The sequence below is a fragment of the Melozone crissalis genome, unplaced genomic scaffold, assembly GCF_028551555.1.
Source record: "Melozone crissalis strain CALT ecotype California unplaced genomic scaffold, PUWL_Pcris_2 ptg000027l_1, whole genome shotgun sequence".
In the NCBI taxonomy this organism is placed as follows: domain Eukaryota; kingdom Metazoa; phylum Chordata; class Aves; order Passeriformes; family Passerellidae; genus Melozone; species Melozone crissalis.
In genome coordinates, this window is record NW_026535805.1 from 38,066,661 (window position 1) to 38,084,964 (window position 18,304).

The window sequence follows — 18,304 nt, forward strand, 5'->3', positions numbered from 1 at the left end:
GGGAATAAGGTGCGGAAACAAGGATGTGAGTAGTTCATTCCACATGTTTTTTTCTTCTTGCCCTCTAATGAGCCTGACCATTGGAAAGCTGACCAGTGCCAGTTTCAGTAGACTTTATTTCTTTTGGATGTGCTCATACGGGTTAGCCTTTGTACAAAGCAAGGGGGTTGCTCCACTGCAGGTGAAAAAAGCTTCAAACTGCAGATGCAGTTTATTGAGCTGATTAAATTTTTTCACTGATATTTTAGTACAGAGCACCTGAATCCTATTGATTTCAGCTTTAAGGAACTGAAACACTGTGTGGTGTTCAATTCTCTCTTCAATATATTTGACCAGTATACAACCATGTGACTTTTTCTTTACAGTTGCATCTGAATTTCTTTTATATGGGGATGGATTCTGACAAATACCGTTTCAGAACTGTAGCTCTGAGACTTGGGGTATCTGACAGTGTGGTTGGATAGGAATTTTTCTCATGTACCATTGAGCAAAGGACTGCATTGGACTGTCACATGGAAGGTGAATGGTTTTGGAATTATAGGGTAGATTGATAGTCATAAACAAAATGCATCACTGCCCCTCCTAAATCTGAGGATCAGGTAGCTTGAATGCTTCTGATTACTCCTTCTCCCCTGAAGGAAGGCACCCTCATGGTCCAGTCTGTTTGGAACAGACTGTGCTATTCATTGAATTATGCGTTGTTTGTGAGAAGGGTACTGGGGACAAGCCAAAACCATGTCAGAAGATGTGGACAATCATGAGACAGTGCTTGAGTCCTGTTTTGTTTATTGATACAGGTGGAGCCATAGAGCCCAGGGATACCTGCCTTAGGAACAATTACACATTGTCAGGAACAGAGAAAAGGAGGGAATTGGTCTTTGTCTTCTCTACCAGTTTATGTGCACATACCTGCCTGCAAGATGCATATGGTTTATTAGGCTGTCTCAGTGAGGGGGACAAAATCACTGGCAGCCATCTCTTTCCCCTCTGTGCTCACCTGCTCTGAGATAGAAAGAATCAGTGATAAAAAAAATCAGTCTTCAAAGGCCTTGTGAGGGGCCAGACCTTGGAAAGCTGCATGTGGTTCACAGGAGGGGAAGGACCACTCCACAACTTGCATATGGCTGGGTTACTGTCAGCCCACACTGTTTAAGGACAACACAGAAAATACTTGAGTCCTAACAGCATTTTCAATTATGGACTTTTCTCTTAAGGAGGAGTTTCCTTGGTTTATCTGAAGTCACTCTGGAGTAAAATGAGCTGTAAGTAAACTGGCAGTAATTTTTAATTACACAGGTTATATTCACAGACATTAAAATCCTTTTGTGGCGTATTTGATGTGAAGAGTATCAGAGGATAATTGTTCAATGAGGTTTTTATCAAGTCATGAGCAGGTGATTAAATTTTTCGTTTATGATTTAAGATAAAGACTAATTGAAAAGGTTTTGGAACTGTTTTTATTTTCTTCCTCAGGATTTCTTCCGGCACTTGCCTCATTGGATCCAACAGCACACGGCCATGAATGATGCTGGTAATTTTCTAATCGAAACATGTGATGAGACCATTTCCAGAGACCTTAAACAGCAGCTTCTGTTGCTAAATGGAAGATGGAGAGAATTGTTTATGCAAGTTAAGCAGGTGAGTGATTTTGCCCTTGTTACTTTTAAATATTTACTTTGTCATTTCCAGGCAAGCAAGACAGCTTGCCCTGTTAGCAGGACTATAGGACAGCTTTCTAAAGTGCCTAACTGTTCATCAGTCTTAAATTAGAAATTACTCCCTGACAGTAATTTATTGTATTTGGGCTCTTCTTTTATTTACCTTTTTGATTATACAGCTGTTTGGGGGCTGGTGAGGGGACATTTTCAACTAAACTGTAGTTTTTCGTCACCTGTCTTGATGCATTATTATTGATACATAACTTCTACTGTTCTACAGAGAAAATTACTTTTTCAGTACCTATTGCTACTGTAAAAGCTCTGTAAAGCTAAACAGTGAACATGGTGAAAATTATTATTTTTACTACTCTTTAAAGAAAGCTCCTTCCAATCATTGTATGGCAGCCACTAAATGTTTCTCCATTTTGGTCAGACTACTTCTATCTTGCCTACAAGCAGGCTCTAATAGTAAACTAATAAACCTACCCTTTACCTCATGTAAGAGATTCATCTGATACAAAAGGAATTGTGTTTTCCGTAGTTGCTCTTTAAAAATCAAAGAGAAGATGTGATCTTAATTACACAGAACTATTTCATACCTCATAAACATGTTAGAAAATATCTTTGTTCTAGTCGATATACATTTATCAATATTGTCCCTTTCCAGTGATTTTTAAATAGCAGTTGCCTGTTTGAAGGTACTGAATCTGTTTCCTTTACTGGCTTTATTATCTCCTATGCAGTCAAATTAAAAGGAAAAGCAGAAAATGATTGTCTCTCTTCTATTGTAACTTTTCCAGACTGTTGACAAGAATGTTCTCAAGCTTTACTTGCTGATGCTATTTAGGGTGATTCACTGATGTAAATGTCTCTTCCACTGCTTATGCAGCTTCTTTCATATGCTGGCTATGTGGGGTTTTTTTTCCTCACAGGCTTTTTCACCATTTCTGTCGCACAGCTCTTTCTACTTTCTAAGGCATGTGTTTCCCCTTCCTCCAGCCAGCATTCCTTTATTAAGATTTCTCTTATTCTTTAGCTTTTGTAGACTTTTCATGTTTTATTCTCTTTGCTGAATTTTCAACATTTATATTGTAGGTAGTGAGAAATCAATTGGACTGTTGATTCTAGGGTAGAAACAAACGAGTCTGGCATTCCCCAGATCTTAAAAGAGGCTGACCTCCTGTATGGCTGACCTTCATCTTAGCATCATTATTATTGAAACTAATGCAGATGATGAATTTAGATTACTTTCCATTATATTGTATTTCATTGAATGGAATATTTCCTACAAACAATTGCACTGAAAGCATGCTAATTCTCTTAAATCTATTACTTATTTGCTAAGTATGTAATTTGGTCTAATTTGGGTTGGGATTTTTTGTTTTGTTTAGGGTTTTTTTGTTGTTACTTTGTTTTGTATTTTTCCTTTTCTTTCTTCTTTTTAGTATGCTCGAGCAGATGAACTGGACAAAATGAGGAAGGAGTATGTGGATGGTGTAGCCCATCTGACAGCTTTTATTGATGGAAGCAATGCAAAATTTTCAGTCCCTGTAGAAGTGTCCTTTCATGATGTCAAAATGTTTGTGCAAGATTTAGAAGTAAGTGTCTGGCATTCATTTCTTTCTTCCTCCTTCAAAAGAAAGAAAATTGCAACTGTTTAATTCTGATAGCATAAAATTATTTTAGTATGCATTCCCATGATTAATTGGGTTTTTACCAGTGGTGCTTTTTTTTTGGTATGATTTCAGGTATATCTAAAATATATATAGTTGTAATCTATTAGTGACATTTTTTAGAGCAAATTTCCAAAACACTGTCTCAGTAGATATTTCTTTCTTTGTAGTTTCAAATCACATTCAGGTAAGTTGACTCTGAATCTATTCAGGTTGATACTCTCTGGCTCAATTTTCATGGATTTGAAGTATGATCCAGTGTTCATCTCCCATGAATGCATAAGTGCTGTTGTTGAAATTTTTTTAAACTCTTGTTTCAGAATATCAAGCAGAAATTGCCTGCAATGGAAGCTCAGTACAAAGCGGTTTCAAGGACGGTGCAACTTATTACAAAAGAAGTTTCCCAAGAGGAAGCCAATGAAATGCTGGGAACTTTGACAAGGCTCAAAGAGCAGCTGGGCAAGGTTGCAGAATGCTTTTTTTACTACAAATTGTAGACTGTTGTAATAATGAATAGTAGGGTCCTGTACATAAATTCTCACAGATATGCGTTTGAACAAGTACTTAGTTGTAACAATAGATTGATTCAGGGTGGAGGAGGAGTTGCTTCTCTTAAATGCTAAGACTACCATCCTTAAATTTAATACTCTTTTCATTAAGGAGTAATTCAAGATCAGGACTGCTCTATCTTAAAAAAGAATAGGTAACAACTATGTAAACCTACATGCAGAAAAAGCTGCTATTTATTGAATTTTACAACTGTTTCAATAACTGTTTTTCTTGACCACAAGGTTAAGGAGTATTCCAGTGCCCTGCTGTATGAATGCCAACGTCTCCTGTCTCCACTGGAAGAACTGGAGAAACAAATCACACATTTTTATGAATCTCTTGAAAAAGTAAATGAAATCATTTCTATCCTGGATCCTGAAGCACAACCAACAACTGTTCTTAAGCAAAAAGCCCAAGTAAGTCTCAAAAGCATCTCACAAAGGTCTGCTGCCTCTGAGTATTTGCAATCTTTCTAAGAATTTGGACTGTAACTCTGTAAGCTGAGCAGATATTCAGGCAACAGATGTAGCCTTATCCTAAAGTCAGCTAGGCATAAATACAAAAAAATTTGAAACTTTTGTTCCGATCTAGTGTCCTGGTTTAAATCCAAGAAGTAAGCATAAGATTTTTTTTTTTTTAATCTAGTGGAAATTGGACTGAAATACAAGAAATACATTGGTTTTTTTATTAAGTAGATGAAAAATCAAGATCAGAAACTTCTCTAAGTTTCCGTGGACTGTTATTGAAGTATTTTAAAGGCTTGGAAAAGTGCTTTATTTGAAATTAATTGCAGTATAGCATTAACTTTTCTTAATGGCTAATAAGCATTTCTTTTTGGAGAATTCAGAGCTAGTCAGAACTCCCTTGAAAAGTTAAATGAAAGAAGGATTTGTAAAACTTTTTTTCAGCCTGTACTATTTCATGCATGTTTTCTTTTTCTCTCTTTTTAAAAGTATATTTCTCATGACTTAATGTAATTTATAATGAAATCTGAATTCCAAAAGCTGACATGAAGGATTAATTTTTTGAAAGGCAAGGAAGGTTGAGATCTCAACCTGCTACTGATAGCTGTCATTCCTATGTCACTGTTGGTAATTTCAGTTATACTATAAATATAGAAATACCATAAAATTAAATCACAGAACAATGTATTGACCTACAATGTATTGGCAATGTAGATCAATAGACCTCCATTCTCCACCCAAAGGGCTTGAGTACCTATCTGTATTTTGTTTTGTGAATAGCTAGAGATCTATTTGGGTACAACAGTTCACATTCAAGCAGAAAGTTGTGTCATCTGTGTTATTCCATGTAACATTTTGTGTAGTCTCTTTGTGATAGTCCTGTGACCTCATCCCTTTTGTCTTTACTGTCAAAAAGCATCTTCCTGTTATTTTGCCAAACTTTTTTCCTCTTTGTTCCTGGCCAGGGTAGATATATGGTTTTTTTCTTTCAGGATTTGGTAGCTTATCAAGAAAACTGCAAGAAAGATGTGTCCCTAATTGAGAGAAATAGTCAGAGTATCCTTCAGTGTGTGGCTTCAACTGAAGTGTTAAAGCATTTTCATCAGTCTACATTTCAGAAGAAAGTTACACAAGTTCAGATTACTTTTCAGGTAAAAATGCCATACCTTGGTGCATATTTCTGAAAATTTGTTCATGTGCAGCTGATCCATCCTACTGTACCTACATTTCATCACTCTGTAGCTACTGTCCTGGGTACCTCACCTCTCTGATGTCAAGTTATCAATTAAAGATTTGTCTTTATCACATAGTAATAGGGGGTCAGGGGATTGACAGTCATGTTCTCCATGCATTTATTCAGAGGTGAGCCTGCCACAGAGGAACCTGGGATTTGAGAGAACTTGCACATGCCTCAGGGCCCTTTGGATGGAGGAACCTGAAATCCTACTATTAGGGCTGCACTGTTTGCTGTTTCTCCTGACTTTATTATCTGCTAATAAAGACTTTATTATCTGCTAATGATCTGCTTCTATCTTCCCATACGCCCCCGTTCACACAAAGCATGGAAGATGGAAGCTTGCACATGCTACATTTGCTGGACGTTTTATTTCCTCAGAAAATGCAGTGGACTGAATATAGAAAGCTGCAAATCTGTTTCATTTGATAATCCAAAGATGTGGCCTTTGACTTATATTTCCCCTTACCTGTTGTTATCAGTTGCTATTTTTGGGACTGTTTGGCACCAGTCTGGCCCCACTCTAATGTGAAATTAGCTATTACATGTCGTGTGATTTTTTTGGGGGTTGTCTTGTGCAGAGCCAGAGATTAACTCAGTGATCTTTATGTCCACTCAAACTGAGGATTTTCAGTGATTCTGTGACTATCTTTGAGTCAGATTTCCACATAATGGGTTTTATCACATTTATTTTCAGGTGATTTTTATTCAGTATAAAGCTATCCGGGCTGAATTTTAAACTGCAGAAAATCACCTATCAATAAATAGCTCTCTCTGAGAGGTGAATTTCAGAATTTATATTATATTTTGTGGAGATATCTAAAGATAAGTTGTGATTGATTTATGATGTAGAAATAATTGTTTAAGTTTAGCTTATTGTAGCAAAAGCAGATGCACTTGTAACTTGGTAAATTTACCATGTTCAACATTAATTACTCTGTTTCCATAGGGCTGGGCTGTGGTTTTTCTCTTTTTTGTTAGAAAGTAAACCCAAAAAATAGGGTATAATCATACAAAGTGTTTCAGACCTGAAATTAAAATACTGGAAACTGGCAGATTTTCATGTAAATAGTACAACCCTATATAATTCTGTTACTATGCAGATATTTTTATCAGAAAGCTTGAAGAGATTTAGCAAGATGTTTGAGAACTACAGGTTTGATTAGCTGGCTGGGTAAACTCACCAAAATTCCTTATGCTGAGGTTTGTAATCAGTGAGGATGGTGAAGTGGGTGTACAGTAAGCAGTGATGCAAGTACCTTGCAGCATTTAAAGTGCTGAAGTGTTCATTTCTCCTGGTAAGTTTTCTTACTTGCTCATGAAATTGGAGCCACTGGATATTACAGTGCACAGGGATGGACTGAATAGCAGCCTAATGGAAGAGCTGTGATTAGGGTTGCAAAATGAGGATTTCAGCAACTAAACCACAAAATTTGCTGTCCTCTAAGCAGCTTTGTGCCCAGTTACCTATCTAACATACTGGTGTGATAATCATACAAACCTCTTCCAGGTCAGAAGAACTGAAGCATGGGACTGGTTGGATCTATGGGTCAAATCACCCTCACTTTGAGTCATGTTAGGGGAGGTAGTTTGGTGCTAGGAAAAGTGAAATGGCAAGCTTCTGATTGTACCAGGTGCTTTACATTTGAAAGCAGACTTTAGGAAAAAAAACTCACTAATCAAATGGCAGAGGCATTCTGAAACTATAAGAGATCTAATCTACTATTTTTTATTTGAATGATGACATTAGCACAAGCCTCAGTATTAAAAATAGGGAAAATGGGATCATTAGAGAGAGAAGCATGGTGAAAATCATATATTTAAAAGAGTGAAGCAAATTAAATGCATGTTTTGTAAGGTCATGGTGAAAGAGAGCAAATAAAACTCAATGTGAAAGTGCCAGCTCATTTTCTTTGCTTGTGACTCAGAATATGGTCAGGAAAGCTGGTGAGTGGAGAAAAAACATAGAAGCAAATAGCCGTTTGATGAAGAAGTTCGAGGAGTCTAGAGCAGAACTGGAGAAAGTAATACAGATTGCCAATTGTTGCTTAAAAGAAAAAGGAAATCCTGAAGAGCTTCTCAGGAAACATAGCGTGAGTAAATTCTCTGACCTTCCTCATGGAAATCTTTGAATGCATGACATAAAAGCTACTTAATTCTAAAATTGGTGTGGATTTCTTGCACATGTAGAAGTTGTACAGATCAGCTCAAACTAATGTTAATATTGAAAAACAAAAAAGGAAATGATCAACTCACTTACTGATGTAAGATTGGATCTAAGCAACCAGAAGGTGAAAAAACCTAGAATGGGGTTTTCAGTAAACCATTGAGAGTTAGAACATTATATTTGAAAATCTAACACATCCACTGCTCTTTTTTTAGATTAATATCTGTTTCTGTATTATAACCATAACTTATGTATGTAGCTTTGAAATGTCTTCTTGTTAAAATGCCATCTCAGTGTACTGGCTGAGAATAAATTAATTTGCTGGACTTTTAAGTGGCTAGAAATAGTTATTTCCTTTATTCAAATATCAGTTCTTCAATGGAACAGAAGTAACATTGAAACTTAGTGTATTAGGGAACTTCCTGTTGGCATATCAATATCCAGCTTCATCTTCTCATCTTCTCACTTTCTGCCACCACTTCAGGAATTTTTTAACCAGTTGGATCAGAGAGTCCTGAATGCTTTTCTAAAAGCTTGTGATGAACTTACTGATATCCTCCCAGAACAAGAGCAGCACAGCCTGCAGGAAGCTGTGAGGAAACTCCACAGGCAGTGGAAGGTTAGTGAATGACATCTCTGGATATTGTCAGTCTTAGTTTTGGGAAGTTTCTGAATGACCTATGTATTGAAAAAAAATTAAAATGAAAGAAAACAAAACAGTTTGTATTATTTGACTTCTCAAACAATTGAGAAAAAAAGGGGGGAAAAGTATTTTACAATATTAGATACCTCTACACCTACAAGTAGCCTCTTGAAAAACCTTTTTAAGTAAATTCAGGAATGTGATAAATTAATTATAAAACTCTTTTTATTTAATTATTTCTCCCCAGCTATATACAGCCATAATGATACCTGTCTTGAGTACAGGTGCTGGCATTTTTTCCTTTATGCTGATGTTGGATAATTACAGTTACTTTCCTGACCAAACAAACAAATTTGTAAGACATCAGGCCATCAGCCTAAATTGTGTCTTATGCCAAAGATTCTAACAACTCAACTAACTTTGCTCACCAACTATGGAATATTTTGCCTGCTACAGCATGTTGTTGGTAAAAGTTGGAGTGATGGATGATGGGTCTCACCAGCAGGCAGGCAGAAACCTGTGGAAGCAGTTGTGAATGCTATTTTATGCAGGAAATATTTGCTATGTCTTGCCAAAAATGAAGATGTCTCTGTAATGTGCCATATACACACACATTTTGGTGCACAACTGATGACCTTTTGGTAAATCTAAGGCATTGATAACAAAGTGGATATGAAGAAACCCCTATCTGTTCATGAACATATATGGTTTATGTTCTATATTATCAGGTTTTAGACTATTTATTTGTAGCAAATTTGCATGGAAGTAGTGGGAGTAGTGTTTTATCTCTGTGCTTCTTTATTGCCCCTGTGGGTATGTAGGATCTTCAGACAGAAGCCCCATATCATTTGATACACCTGAAAATTGAAGTACAGAAAAGCAAGTTCCTGGTGACAGTGGAGGAGTGCAAAGCTGAACTAGCTCGACAGAACAAGGTGTTATCCAGAGAAGGCAATGAAAGAATGATCAAGGAACACATGGTATGAGTTCCATGCCTCCAGGGGGGTGTTTGCAGAAATACATTTCAGTGTCAGTTATAAACAGAAGTTCTGACTAACTCTTCAGCCAACTAACTCTCTGTGCCCAGGTTATGACAGATCAATTCTTGATCTAAAAAAAAATATATATTAATTTAGTAGTTTATGAAAAATATAAAGATATGCTGGGTGATTTCTTCCAGTTTGTATCTCTATTGAATTTTCTGCTTTATCTCCCATCAGTTGTTCTTTGGTGATAAGGGATCTTTCCACCTGTGTGAGAAAAGGCTACAACGAATGGAAGAACTGTGCCAAAAGCTGCCAGTGTCTGATCCAGTGAGGGGGACATTGGAAAGCAGCCAGAGAATCCTGAAGGATCTGAAATCCCAGATAGACAGCACATACATGAAGCTGACAGAGCACTCGGACACCTGGAAGGGCTATAGGAGCAGGTGTCACCTCCATTCCTACCTGGGTCTGGCAGAGCCTTATGCATGGTCACTGCTCTGTGTGTCATCATAGATCAGTACCATGGGAAAAGTGATGCTGTGATCTTAGCTTCAAGTGGAAAACTATACTTTGTGTAAATTCCACAAATTATAGTGGGGCTTCAAGTGGATCTTATAATTTTTTGCCTACACTTAAGAAGTGTTTTTTTTGTGGTAGCAATTTTTGTCTAACTTTTTTTTTTTTTCATCCTGTGATATCTTATTTCAGATTTTCTGAATTGGCAAATTGGATTTCATCAACAGAAAGAGAGCTAAAGAAGATAAAGGAAAATGTTAATGATACTGCCAAATACAAGCAGTGTAAAGCATCTGTGGGGGTGAGCCCTTAGCTTATATTCTAACAAAGCTGTGGTCAGTGCTACTGGGACTCTGGATAAAACTCTGCTCCAAAGTAGTGCAACTGTTTTACTACAGAGACCATAGTAGCTCTGTTGATTCCTGGTATTCTTAAAAACACTACCAGGAGAAAGGTGCATGTTACAGCAAATGTAGCAGAAGTTCTTACTTTTAATAATTTAGAGAGTGACAGGTCCCTTTCCCTCTATATTTAGAACATTAAAGTTATAGGGGCAGATTGAAAAAATATTTGCCCCTCATCTTATTGCATGCAGAGTTAAAAGTACTGCTCAAAGAAAAGCAAAAATTTCTGGATTGCAGGTTCTTGAATGATCTTAGATTTAATTACTTACAGGTTAGGAAATAAACTATTATAAAAATTCTCTTCTACCGTAGTATAACAGGGGAGGAAAAAATATTCTACCATTCAGTTTTGTACTGGTGACTGATAACAGACTGATAGAATAGCTGAAGATTTAGTTAGTTAGTTAAATTAGTTTAAAGCAATGATTTATTGTGAGACCTGAGACTTGACCCTTCTTTCTGTTTTTTGGGTTATTTTAAATTTCACATACTAGGAGCACCTACATAATTTAGGCGTTTATGTGAAACTCATGAGCAGATTTTGAGTCTAGATATATGGAGAAACATTATTAGGATGACCTTGATAAAACTGATAGAGCCTTAGCTTAATGGGTGCTTCTGCTTCAAAAAGTCTTATTTACTCATGTAGTTTCACTGCTGCCAACATTTCATCAGCACTGCCACAAAGATACAAATGAACTGCAGGCTGAAAAGAGGTGTGGAAATAAAGAAATTTAAATAGGAAAAAAAATTACACTTAACTTTATATTGCATGGAATTATCTCTTTGGGGAAGTCAGTAACTCAGATTTAAATTGCAACTAAGAAATATGGTCAATATATGGAAAATATACATGTGGCACCTGCCCTCTATCTTTCTATCTGTAAGTAAAAAGGTTTGTGAGGGAAAAGTATTCCACTACTAAAGAACAGTCCAATTAGCAGTGAAGTGTGGAAGAAGTGCAAAATTCTAGCCATTGACTGAAACAGAATCTGATAGAGCTATGCAAATAGAAAACTACTACATTTCTAGTGTTTCAAGCTAAAGTAGTATGTTTACCCTACTATGCCATGAATGTCAGTTATTGATGTATTTTGTATATTTGAAGAACATATGTTTTGATTTTTTTCTGCAGGAAATTAGGAAGCATATTCACAAGCACGGAGAAAATCACAACTGGCTGAAATCCAGACTTGTTGTTTTGACCTCACTTTGTCCTGATTTGGAGGCCAAAGAGACAGAGGATGAGCTCTGTAAACTTTCCAGTGACTTCAAGAGACTTCTGGATTTGCTGGCTGAGGTACAGTATGACAGACACAAGAGCTCTCCACTTACAGTGTCCCATGACATGACATCAACCGTGGCTTCACAAGCACAAGTTCCCTGCTGTGCTTTTTTAATTAAACTGCAAGCCTTCAGCAAGGAAAAATTAATTTGTGCTCCCTGGGTAGCAAAGCACTGAGACTACCAGGCAAAAAAAAAAAAGACATTATTCTGTTGGCTCTTTTCCCTTTGCAGAATTGGAAAGCATCATAGTAAATGTTTCTGCAATCAAAATGTCTATTTTTTTAGGTTTTTTTAATTCAGTTTGTAGTGAACATTGTCAAAACCATGACTTACATCAGCTAGTGGATATAAAATTTCACTTTAATAATGATTTATTTATATTTTATGCTGAAATAAAGCACTGCTTTGGGGTTGTTTGTAGTCATTAAGGATGTGTATCATGTCCTGAACTTGCAGAAAAAGGCTTCAGTTCTCTGAGCTCTGAATGAAAAGGAGATACTGTGACTGCAGAAATCATGGGAAATTTCTAACTCATAACAAGCAAAACCTCTCAGAAACACTGAAATCTTGAGTTATGTGGGCTCTCAGGGAACTTACTGCTTCACAATTTATACAGTTAAAAGAAAAATCAGGTGAAACAGAATCTTGCACTTAAAAGGTTGAATAGACCCACTTAAAAGCAAAGAAAGAGTTCAGGAAAGAGAAGGAGTTCAGACTTCAGAATTTCACTGTTGATGTCAGTTCTTGTGGAGGCCTTATAGGGGTTTCAAATGTATAAAATTCCTATCTATTTACTGAAAGTTCTCTAAACTTCTGTGGTGTGAAAGCTGTTTGGAAAGTTTGGCCAAGAAATGTAATTTCTACCTGACTGGAAAAAGCTTAATTGTCTGTCTTTTTTTTAATCTTATTTTTAATTTTTGGGGGGTAATTTTTGGAGTTAAATCACTTGTTTTTTGTTTCCTCTAAAAGTCAGAATTAAATGTAAGTTAATGAGAGTAACTTAATGAGGTTAATAGAAGTAAATACTTGGTTTGAATCTAAAAGCATAATCTAAATGGCTCTCTATATTATAGTTAAACAACTACTGATTCTTAGAAGTCAGAATACTATTTATAAAGCTTGTTAATCAGATGGATGAGGCTATTTAGGCAAGGACTGATGCTGGGCATTGCCAGAGCTCAGCAATACTTTTGGAGACTAAAACCTAAATATTTATACAGCAGGAAATTAAATGGCTTGAGTTCAAATGACTCTCCAAAGTGAAAAGGAAAGGAAAGAAACATGAAAATGAAAAGGATCTAAAAGTGTTTATGATTAAAACCCTAAATCACAGGAACTATATGAGGAACAGAGCCTGAGAGTCACATGAATTTAGCTGAATCAATCACACAAATAAAGACCTTTCTGGTGTGTTTAATGGATACTCCTCTTTATAAAATGTTGCAAGCTGAGACTGGATACTGCAGCACATGCACATTGGGGTCCATAAAACCAGGGTAATTCAGCACTTCAGTGTATTTGTGATTGACTGAAACACTGCTCAAGACAGTCCAAATGGCAGCAGAATTTTGTGTGTGTGTGTTGAGTAGTGCAGGGGTTTTGGAATCTGGGTCAGCCTGCAGGGATAAGGGAGTAGAGTGTGTGTTTTCTAAGTGACCACCAGTAAGTAGCTGTCACAGCTGTCAGATAAGTAGCTATTTCTCATTTGGCAGTGTAACAGAGAGTATGCTTGAAGAAGACAGAGTTCTCCCCAGTCACATTTTAAGCCTGGGGACACTTTTTCAATGTAAAGTTAAAGGTGTCAAAAATGCTGGAGATAAAAATGGTTTAAATATAAAAAAAGTTTACTGTGTTTTTGGAAAGGTATTGCAAATATAAATGTGCCCTTAAAATATAGATGTGTCTTTCAACATGAAATACTTACATTTATCTGTAATGTTAGATTGAAAATACCTTAGGTGCTGTTGGAGACTGTGTCCAGTACAAAGAAGAAGTTAAAAGTGCAATTGAAGAGTTGATCAACAACTCTAAAGAAGTCCAAGCAGAGGCTGAAAAGATCCTGGATACCGAAAGTTTATTACAAGCTCAGCAACTACTGCTTCATCATCAGGTAGGGCCAATTACTCATGTCCATTTCCATTTTTTTTTAAATACTAATTTATGTAATTACAAAATTTTATGTCCATTAATATAAGTCTTTAAATATAAACTTGAAAGAGTTATAAAGGAAACAGCCCTATATGGCCTAGAATAGATTTCTTTTAATGAAAAATATTTTCAGTATCTTTTAAGTGTTAATTGTCAAGTTTTATTTCATATGGGGTTTTGGGACACAAAACACTGGAAAAAAACTTCATTCACTTTAAATTTTGGGTGAATGTACTCTGCAGATATGTAGACTCTCAATTTTTGCCTTTTTATAGCTTGAGTTTCAGATTCAATTATGGTGAGTTGGGCACAATTCTTTGGGAATTTCTCTATTTTAGCAGTTTGATGTGGCCCCAACTCTAAATATTGGAGGGAAGGTGTTGCTCTAACCTCATTTCCTTCTCTGGATAGCTGTTTTTGTGACAGATGGGCCTCCATTCTGTAGGAGTAGAACAGGAGGTTTTTAATGCACTGATAATGGATCCAAACATCTACAGGCTACAGTAATAATCCGTGGTATGGCTTCCATACACCAAGAATCATGGCTTTTAAGGCCAAATATGGGAAAATAACTTCTTGAGCAGCTCGGAGCTAATGAGAATAGGAATAATTTACTGCCAATGTTTGCTATTATTTCAGTTTTTTATATTAATATCTATTTCTGTGGAGTCAGACAGCTTAGTGTCTGACCCATCACTAACTAGGTCTTACATGTCTTACCTAAACTCTTTGGTGTTTCTATTGTATGTGTTAAGGTTTGTATTAATTCTTTAAATACTCCACATTCCTTATCCATTTTAGGAGGGGTAGTAGAAATAGTTAGCTTCTCCTTGAGCTCTTTTCCTTGTGGTATGGAGTCTACCAAGGCAGAAACAGATTTTGACACAGACCTGAAGCACAGGCTGGCTGGATTTTGACACAGCAAGGCTGGCTGAGTCAGACATGTTATAAAGGAGAGAGAATGTATTCTCAGGAGTTTCTGATAGTGCTATAAATCAAAAAGACCTCCAGTACAGAGTTACACCCAGCCACACCCTGCTGCTCTCTAAGAAGGCTGATAGATTGCTTTGTTCAATCTGGGGCTCCAACTTGTGCCTCAGGAGTGCAGAGCAGACGTGGATTCAGTCATGGGGACTACATGCACGTGTGACTCCTGCTGTGGTTGCTCAACTGCTGCAGCTTCTGCTTTCTCAAATATGTTTTAGATAAATGGCCATATTTTCACTCTTTTTCTCCATGCACGTGCCACAAAAGGCAGCATTTGACATTTTGGAAGCTAGGGCATATACTTGATGAGCATTACTCTCAAGAATACTTGCCCCAGTTTGTCCCTTTGTCTGTAACTCTCATTGCATACCCCTGCAAAAACAGAAAGGGGCTGCATAGTTCCAGTTTCCCAAAGGGGCTCAAAAGAAGTAAGTAATCATTCCTGTTGGATGCATCCTTTTAGCAAAGGACAAGGAGACTCCGTGCAAAAAGGCAAGATGTGCAAAAGCAGATTTCCCAAGCCAAGCGGCTGCAGATTGAAGGTGGGCTGCCCAGCACAGTACGAGAGGATTTACAAAAATTAGAGGGAACGTTGGAGAACATGCAGCAGACTATGGAGAAACGGGAAGAGCAACTGCAGGTGGGTTTATTGCTCTTGGAAATAAGACCTCATGCTTACTTCTTCCTCATTTTCTTTTTTTAAACTTAGTAAAAGCCATTTTTTTTAAAATCAAAAAACTGAGCTAATTTTCTCACCTTTGACTCTTGGTCCTTGGGGTTTTCATGATCAGTACCTCTATGAAAACTTCTTGAAACTATATACCTCTTTAATAATAAAGAAATAGGATTCAGGCTAGAAGTGTTTAAAAGTCTCGACTATTCAGTCATAATTGTTAACAGTTTTAAATCATTTATCTGTGAATTTATTTTTTAATGTCTCTTTTCTGGTTACTAAAGATGGTATTGCTCTTTAGTTGAGTGTCCTTAGGCTGGATATTAGGTTTATAACACCTGATGTGCAAATATAATCCTCACAACTACTGTGTGAAATACATGCCGTGATCCTAAATTTAAAGAAGGAGAAAGTCACGGAGAATTCAAATGGATTGCTTCTACTTGTATAACTAATCATGGACTGAACTGGGATTAGAATTTATAGCCTATTGCCCCCATATCTGATTTGCTCTTTACATGTTTCTGAGCAGAATGTTAATCCAAATGGCCGCTATTCCATGCAAATATTTAAAGTCACCAAAATTATTTCCCATGAGAAAATACAAGATGAGAAACACAATCCATAAACCTCAAGTAACTTCTTAATATAAGCACTAATTATTGAAATAAATTTTTTCTCTAAAAATTCCCATATGTAAAGTCTTAGTCTATGCTTCAGAATCAAGAAAATAATTGTTTAAGCTGTAGTAGTCCTTGTCACTGGTAATTAAAAGCTGTAGGTTAATCATAATTCTGCATTATCAGAAAAGAGCAAATAGGTCCCTATGTATGATTTTCCTGTGAGTAGGGATTTTCTTCTAACATTTTAGTGTATTTTATTTCATTAAAGGAATTAAAAATCCTTTTGTTATTTTTTACTACTTGTCACCCTAAATGTCTACATGTATTACTTTAGATTTCTTACAGGACGTAAGATTTATGTACTGCTGGCAACTTAGAGAATGGTGCATTTTTTGTACAGCATAATATGAATCAGCAAACATTCAAGTAAAAAGTTTTATTTGGTTTAGAAGAGTTTCATCTACTCTGTTGAGTAGATGGCTTCTCAGGAAAATTATTTTATGTCAAGACTTTCTCTTTTTTCCTTTTTCAGTAACGTACAAGAAAAATCTTGTTTTCTCTCCTTTGATCTCCTTATTTTCCTTTTTTGGTTTTGTTTGTCTGTTTTTTAGGTCACAATAAATAAATGGGAGCAGTTTGAAAGAGACAAAGAAACAGTAGTAAAATATCTCAATCAAGCAAGCTCTGTACTTGAGCGTATCTTAAATTTTAGCAGTTTAGAGAGCCTCTCTTCAGAACTGGATCAGACAAAGGTACTGTGTGAAATGCAGGTACTGAGGTGTCTTTCTGCCTTGCCTGTTAACATGGGTTGAGTGTATTGCCTTCAATCCTTGTATGGTTTCCCCTTAATGGCCATGCAAATTGCATATGCAGATGAGAGATCGCATAAACTTTCCAGAGGTAAAAAGTCATTTTGTGAAAAAAACACAAAAGATATCTCAAAGTCTGCATCTGAAACTTAATAGTTAATATAAGCTATAGGTATCTATAGTTCTAGTTAATATAAGATATAGTTATCTGAAGCTGAAAGTTAATACTATTTGAGGACTTCCCATTTTATGCTCAATAATCTATGCTGGTAATCCGATGTCGAACACTTGCATGTCGACATTATTAGGGTGCACTTTGGCAAAGTTGTGTGGAATGGAACAAATAGCACTCTTAGACCTGAGAAGAAAAAGGAAAGACGTCTACCCACCCCATGGAGAAGAGCCATAACATGCCATTTATCCTTATTAGGACAGAATTGTCCCAGCCCATTTTATTTTCTACTATAGAAGTAATAATAGTGCTTGTTTTTCTTCAGTGCCATGGTTTGCATGCCATTGTTAACCTTTGACTAAGCCAATAATAAGTTATACCTACCTTGATTATGCTCAGCAACAATTTTTCTGGTGTGTGGGTTTAATGTTTGTGACAGAAAATAATTGCTAAATGAAATGAAAATACAAAATGTGAGGTACTGCAAAATCCACTTGATGAATGGTGGGATTGAAAAATTAAGTAAAGATGTATATTATCTTGTACAATGCAAAAATAAATTACTTGAAGAGCTATAGAAGAAACTTTGATTCTTTTGAGTTAAAAACTTGCACATGCGGCATCCCTTGATAAATTTAATTCAATCTAATTTGCTCAAATGGACTTTTCTCAAATGTAATATAAAATTAGCTTCCTTCAGAGATTGTTTTTATGTATTTACACATTCATAATATACATGTAGGACATGGGTACTTTTGTACCATAAACATTGAGGAAAAATACTTTTTGTGTAAATATGTGAGACTCTGTGTTTGTATTAATACATATTGCATCCTTACAGGAACTTTCTAAACAAACTGAAGCAATGGCAGTACAGGCTGAGAATTTGGTGAAGAATTCCTCTGAGATACAGCTTGGTTCAAAGAACAAGCAGTCCCTTCAGCATCAGGCAAAATCAATCCAAGAACAAGTGAAAAAAATGGAAGTTACTCTTGAAGAAGAGTATGTTCTTAACAAGTCCTAATATTTATTCTTCGCTATAAGATTGTATCAGATTTCTAGACTACCTTGTCAGCATTTTGTGTTGTCTCATCAGCTCTGTCATTTACTGCTTTCTCTGGCTTAGTAACCAAGCTATGGTACCAAATATGTCAAAAGAGCGTGTGCAAACTAACAAATTGTTTTCTTTTAATTCTGTGTAGTTCATAAAAAAGTTAGTTACATTAAACCTGTCACTTATCTTTAAGCCCCAGTCATGTGAAGAAGGGATAATTGAGCTCATTCTTGAGGTATTGGACTCTTTTGGAGAGA

At 36.2% G+C, this 18,304-nt stretch overlaps 1 protein-coding gene across 17 annotated transcripts in view; it reads left to right on the forward strand.

Moving 5' to 3' along the window:
- The window catches only part of SYNE1 (spectrin repeat containing nuclear envelope protein 1), a 290,057-nt gene that overhangs the window by 91,291 nt on the left and 180,462 nt on the right, over positions 1–18,304 (forward strand). For all 17 annotated transcript variants that reach the window (XM_054279435.1, XM_054279434.1, XM_054279440.1 and 14 more), the window contains 15 exons: positions 1,474–1,638; positions 3,104–3,256; positions 3,652–3,795; positions 4,123–4,296; positions 5,337–5,495; positions 7,507–7,671; positions 8,230–8,364; positions 9,210–9,368; positions 9,609–9,817; positions 10,083–10,191; positions 11,430–11,594; positions 13,524–13,691; positions 15,180–15,356; positions 16,624–16,764; positions 17,835–17,995. In XM_054279435.1, coding sequence (XP_054135410.1) covers positions 1,474–1,638; positions 3,104–3,256; positions 3,652–3,795; positions 4,123–4,296; positions 5,337–5,495; positions 7,507–7,671; positions 8,230–8,364; positions 9,210–9,368; positions 9,609–9,817; positions 10,083–10,191; positions 11,430–11,594; positions 13,524–13,691; positions 15,180–15,356; positions 16,624–16,764; positions 17,835–17,995 — 2,384 coding nt within the window. The remainder of the gene's footprint in view (positions 1–1,473; positions 1,639–3,103; positions 3,257–3,651; positions 3,796–4,122; positions 4,297–5,336; positions 5,496–7,506; positions 7,672–8,229; positions 8,365–9,209; positions 9,369–9,608; positions 9,818–10,082; positions 10,192–11,429; positions 11,595–13,523; positions 13,692–15,179; positions 15,357–16,623; positions 16,765–17,834; positions 17,996–18,304) is intronic.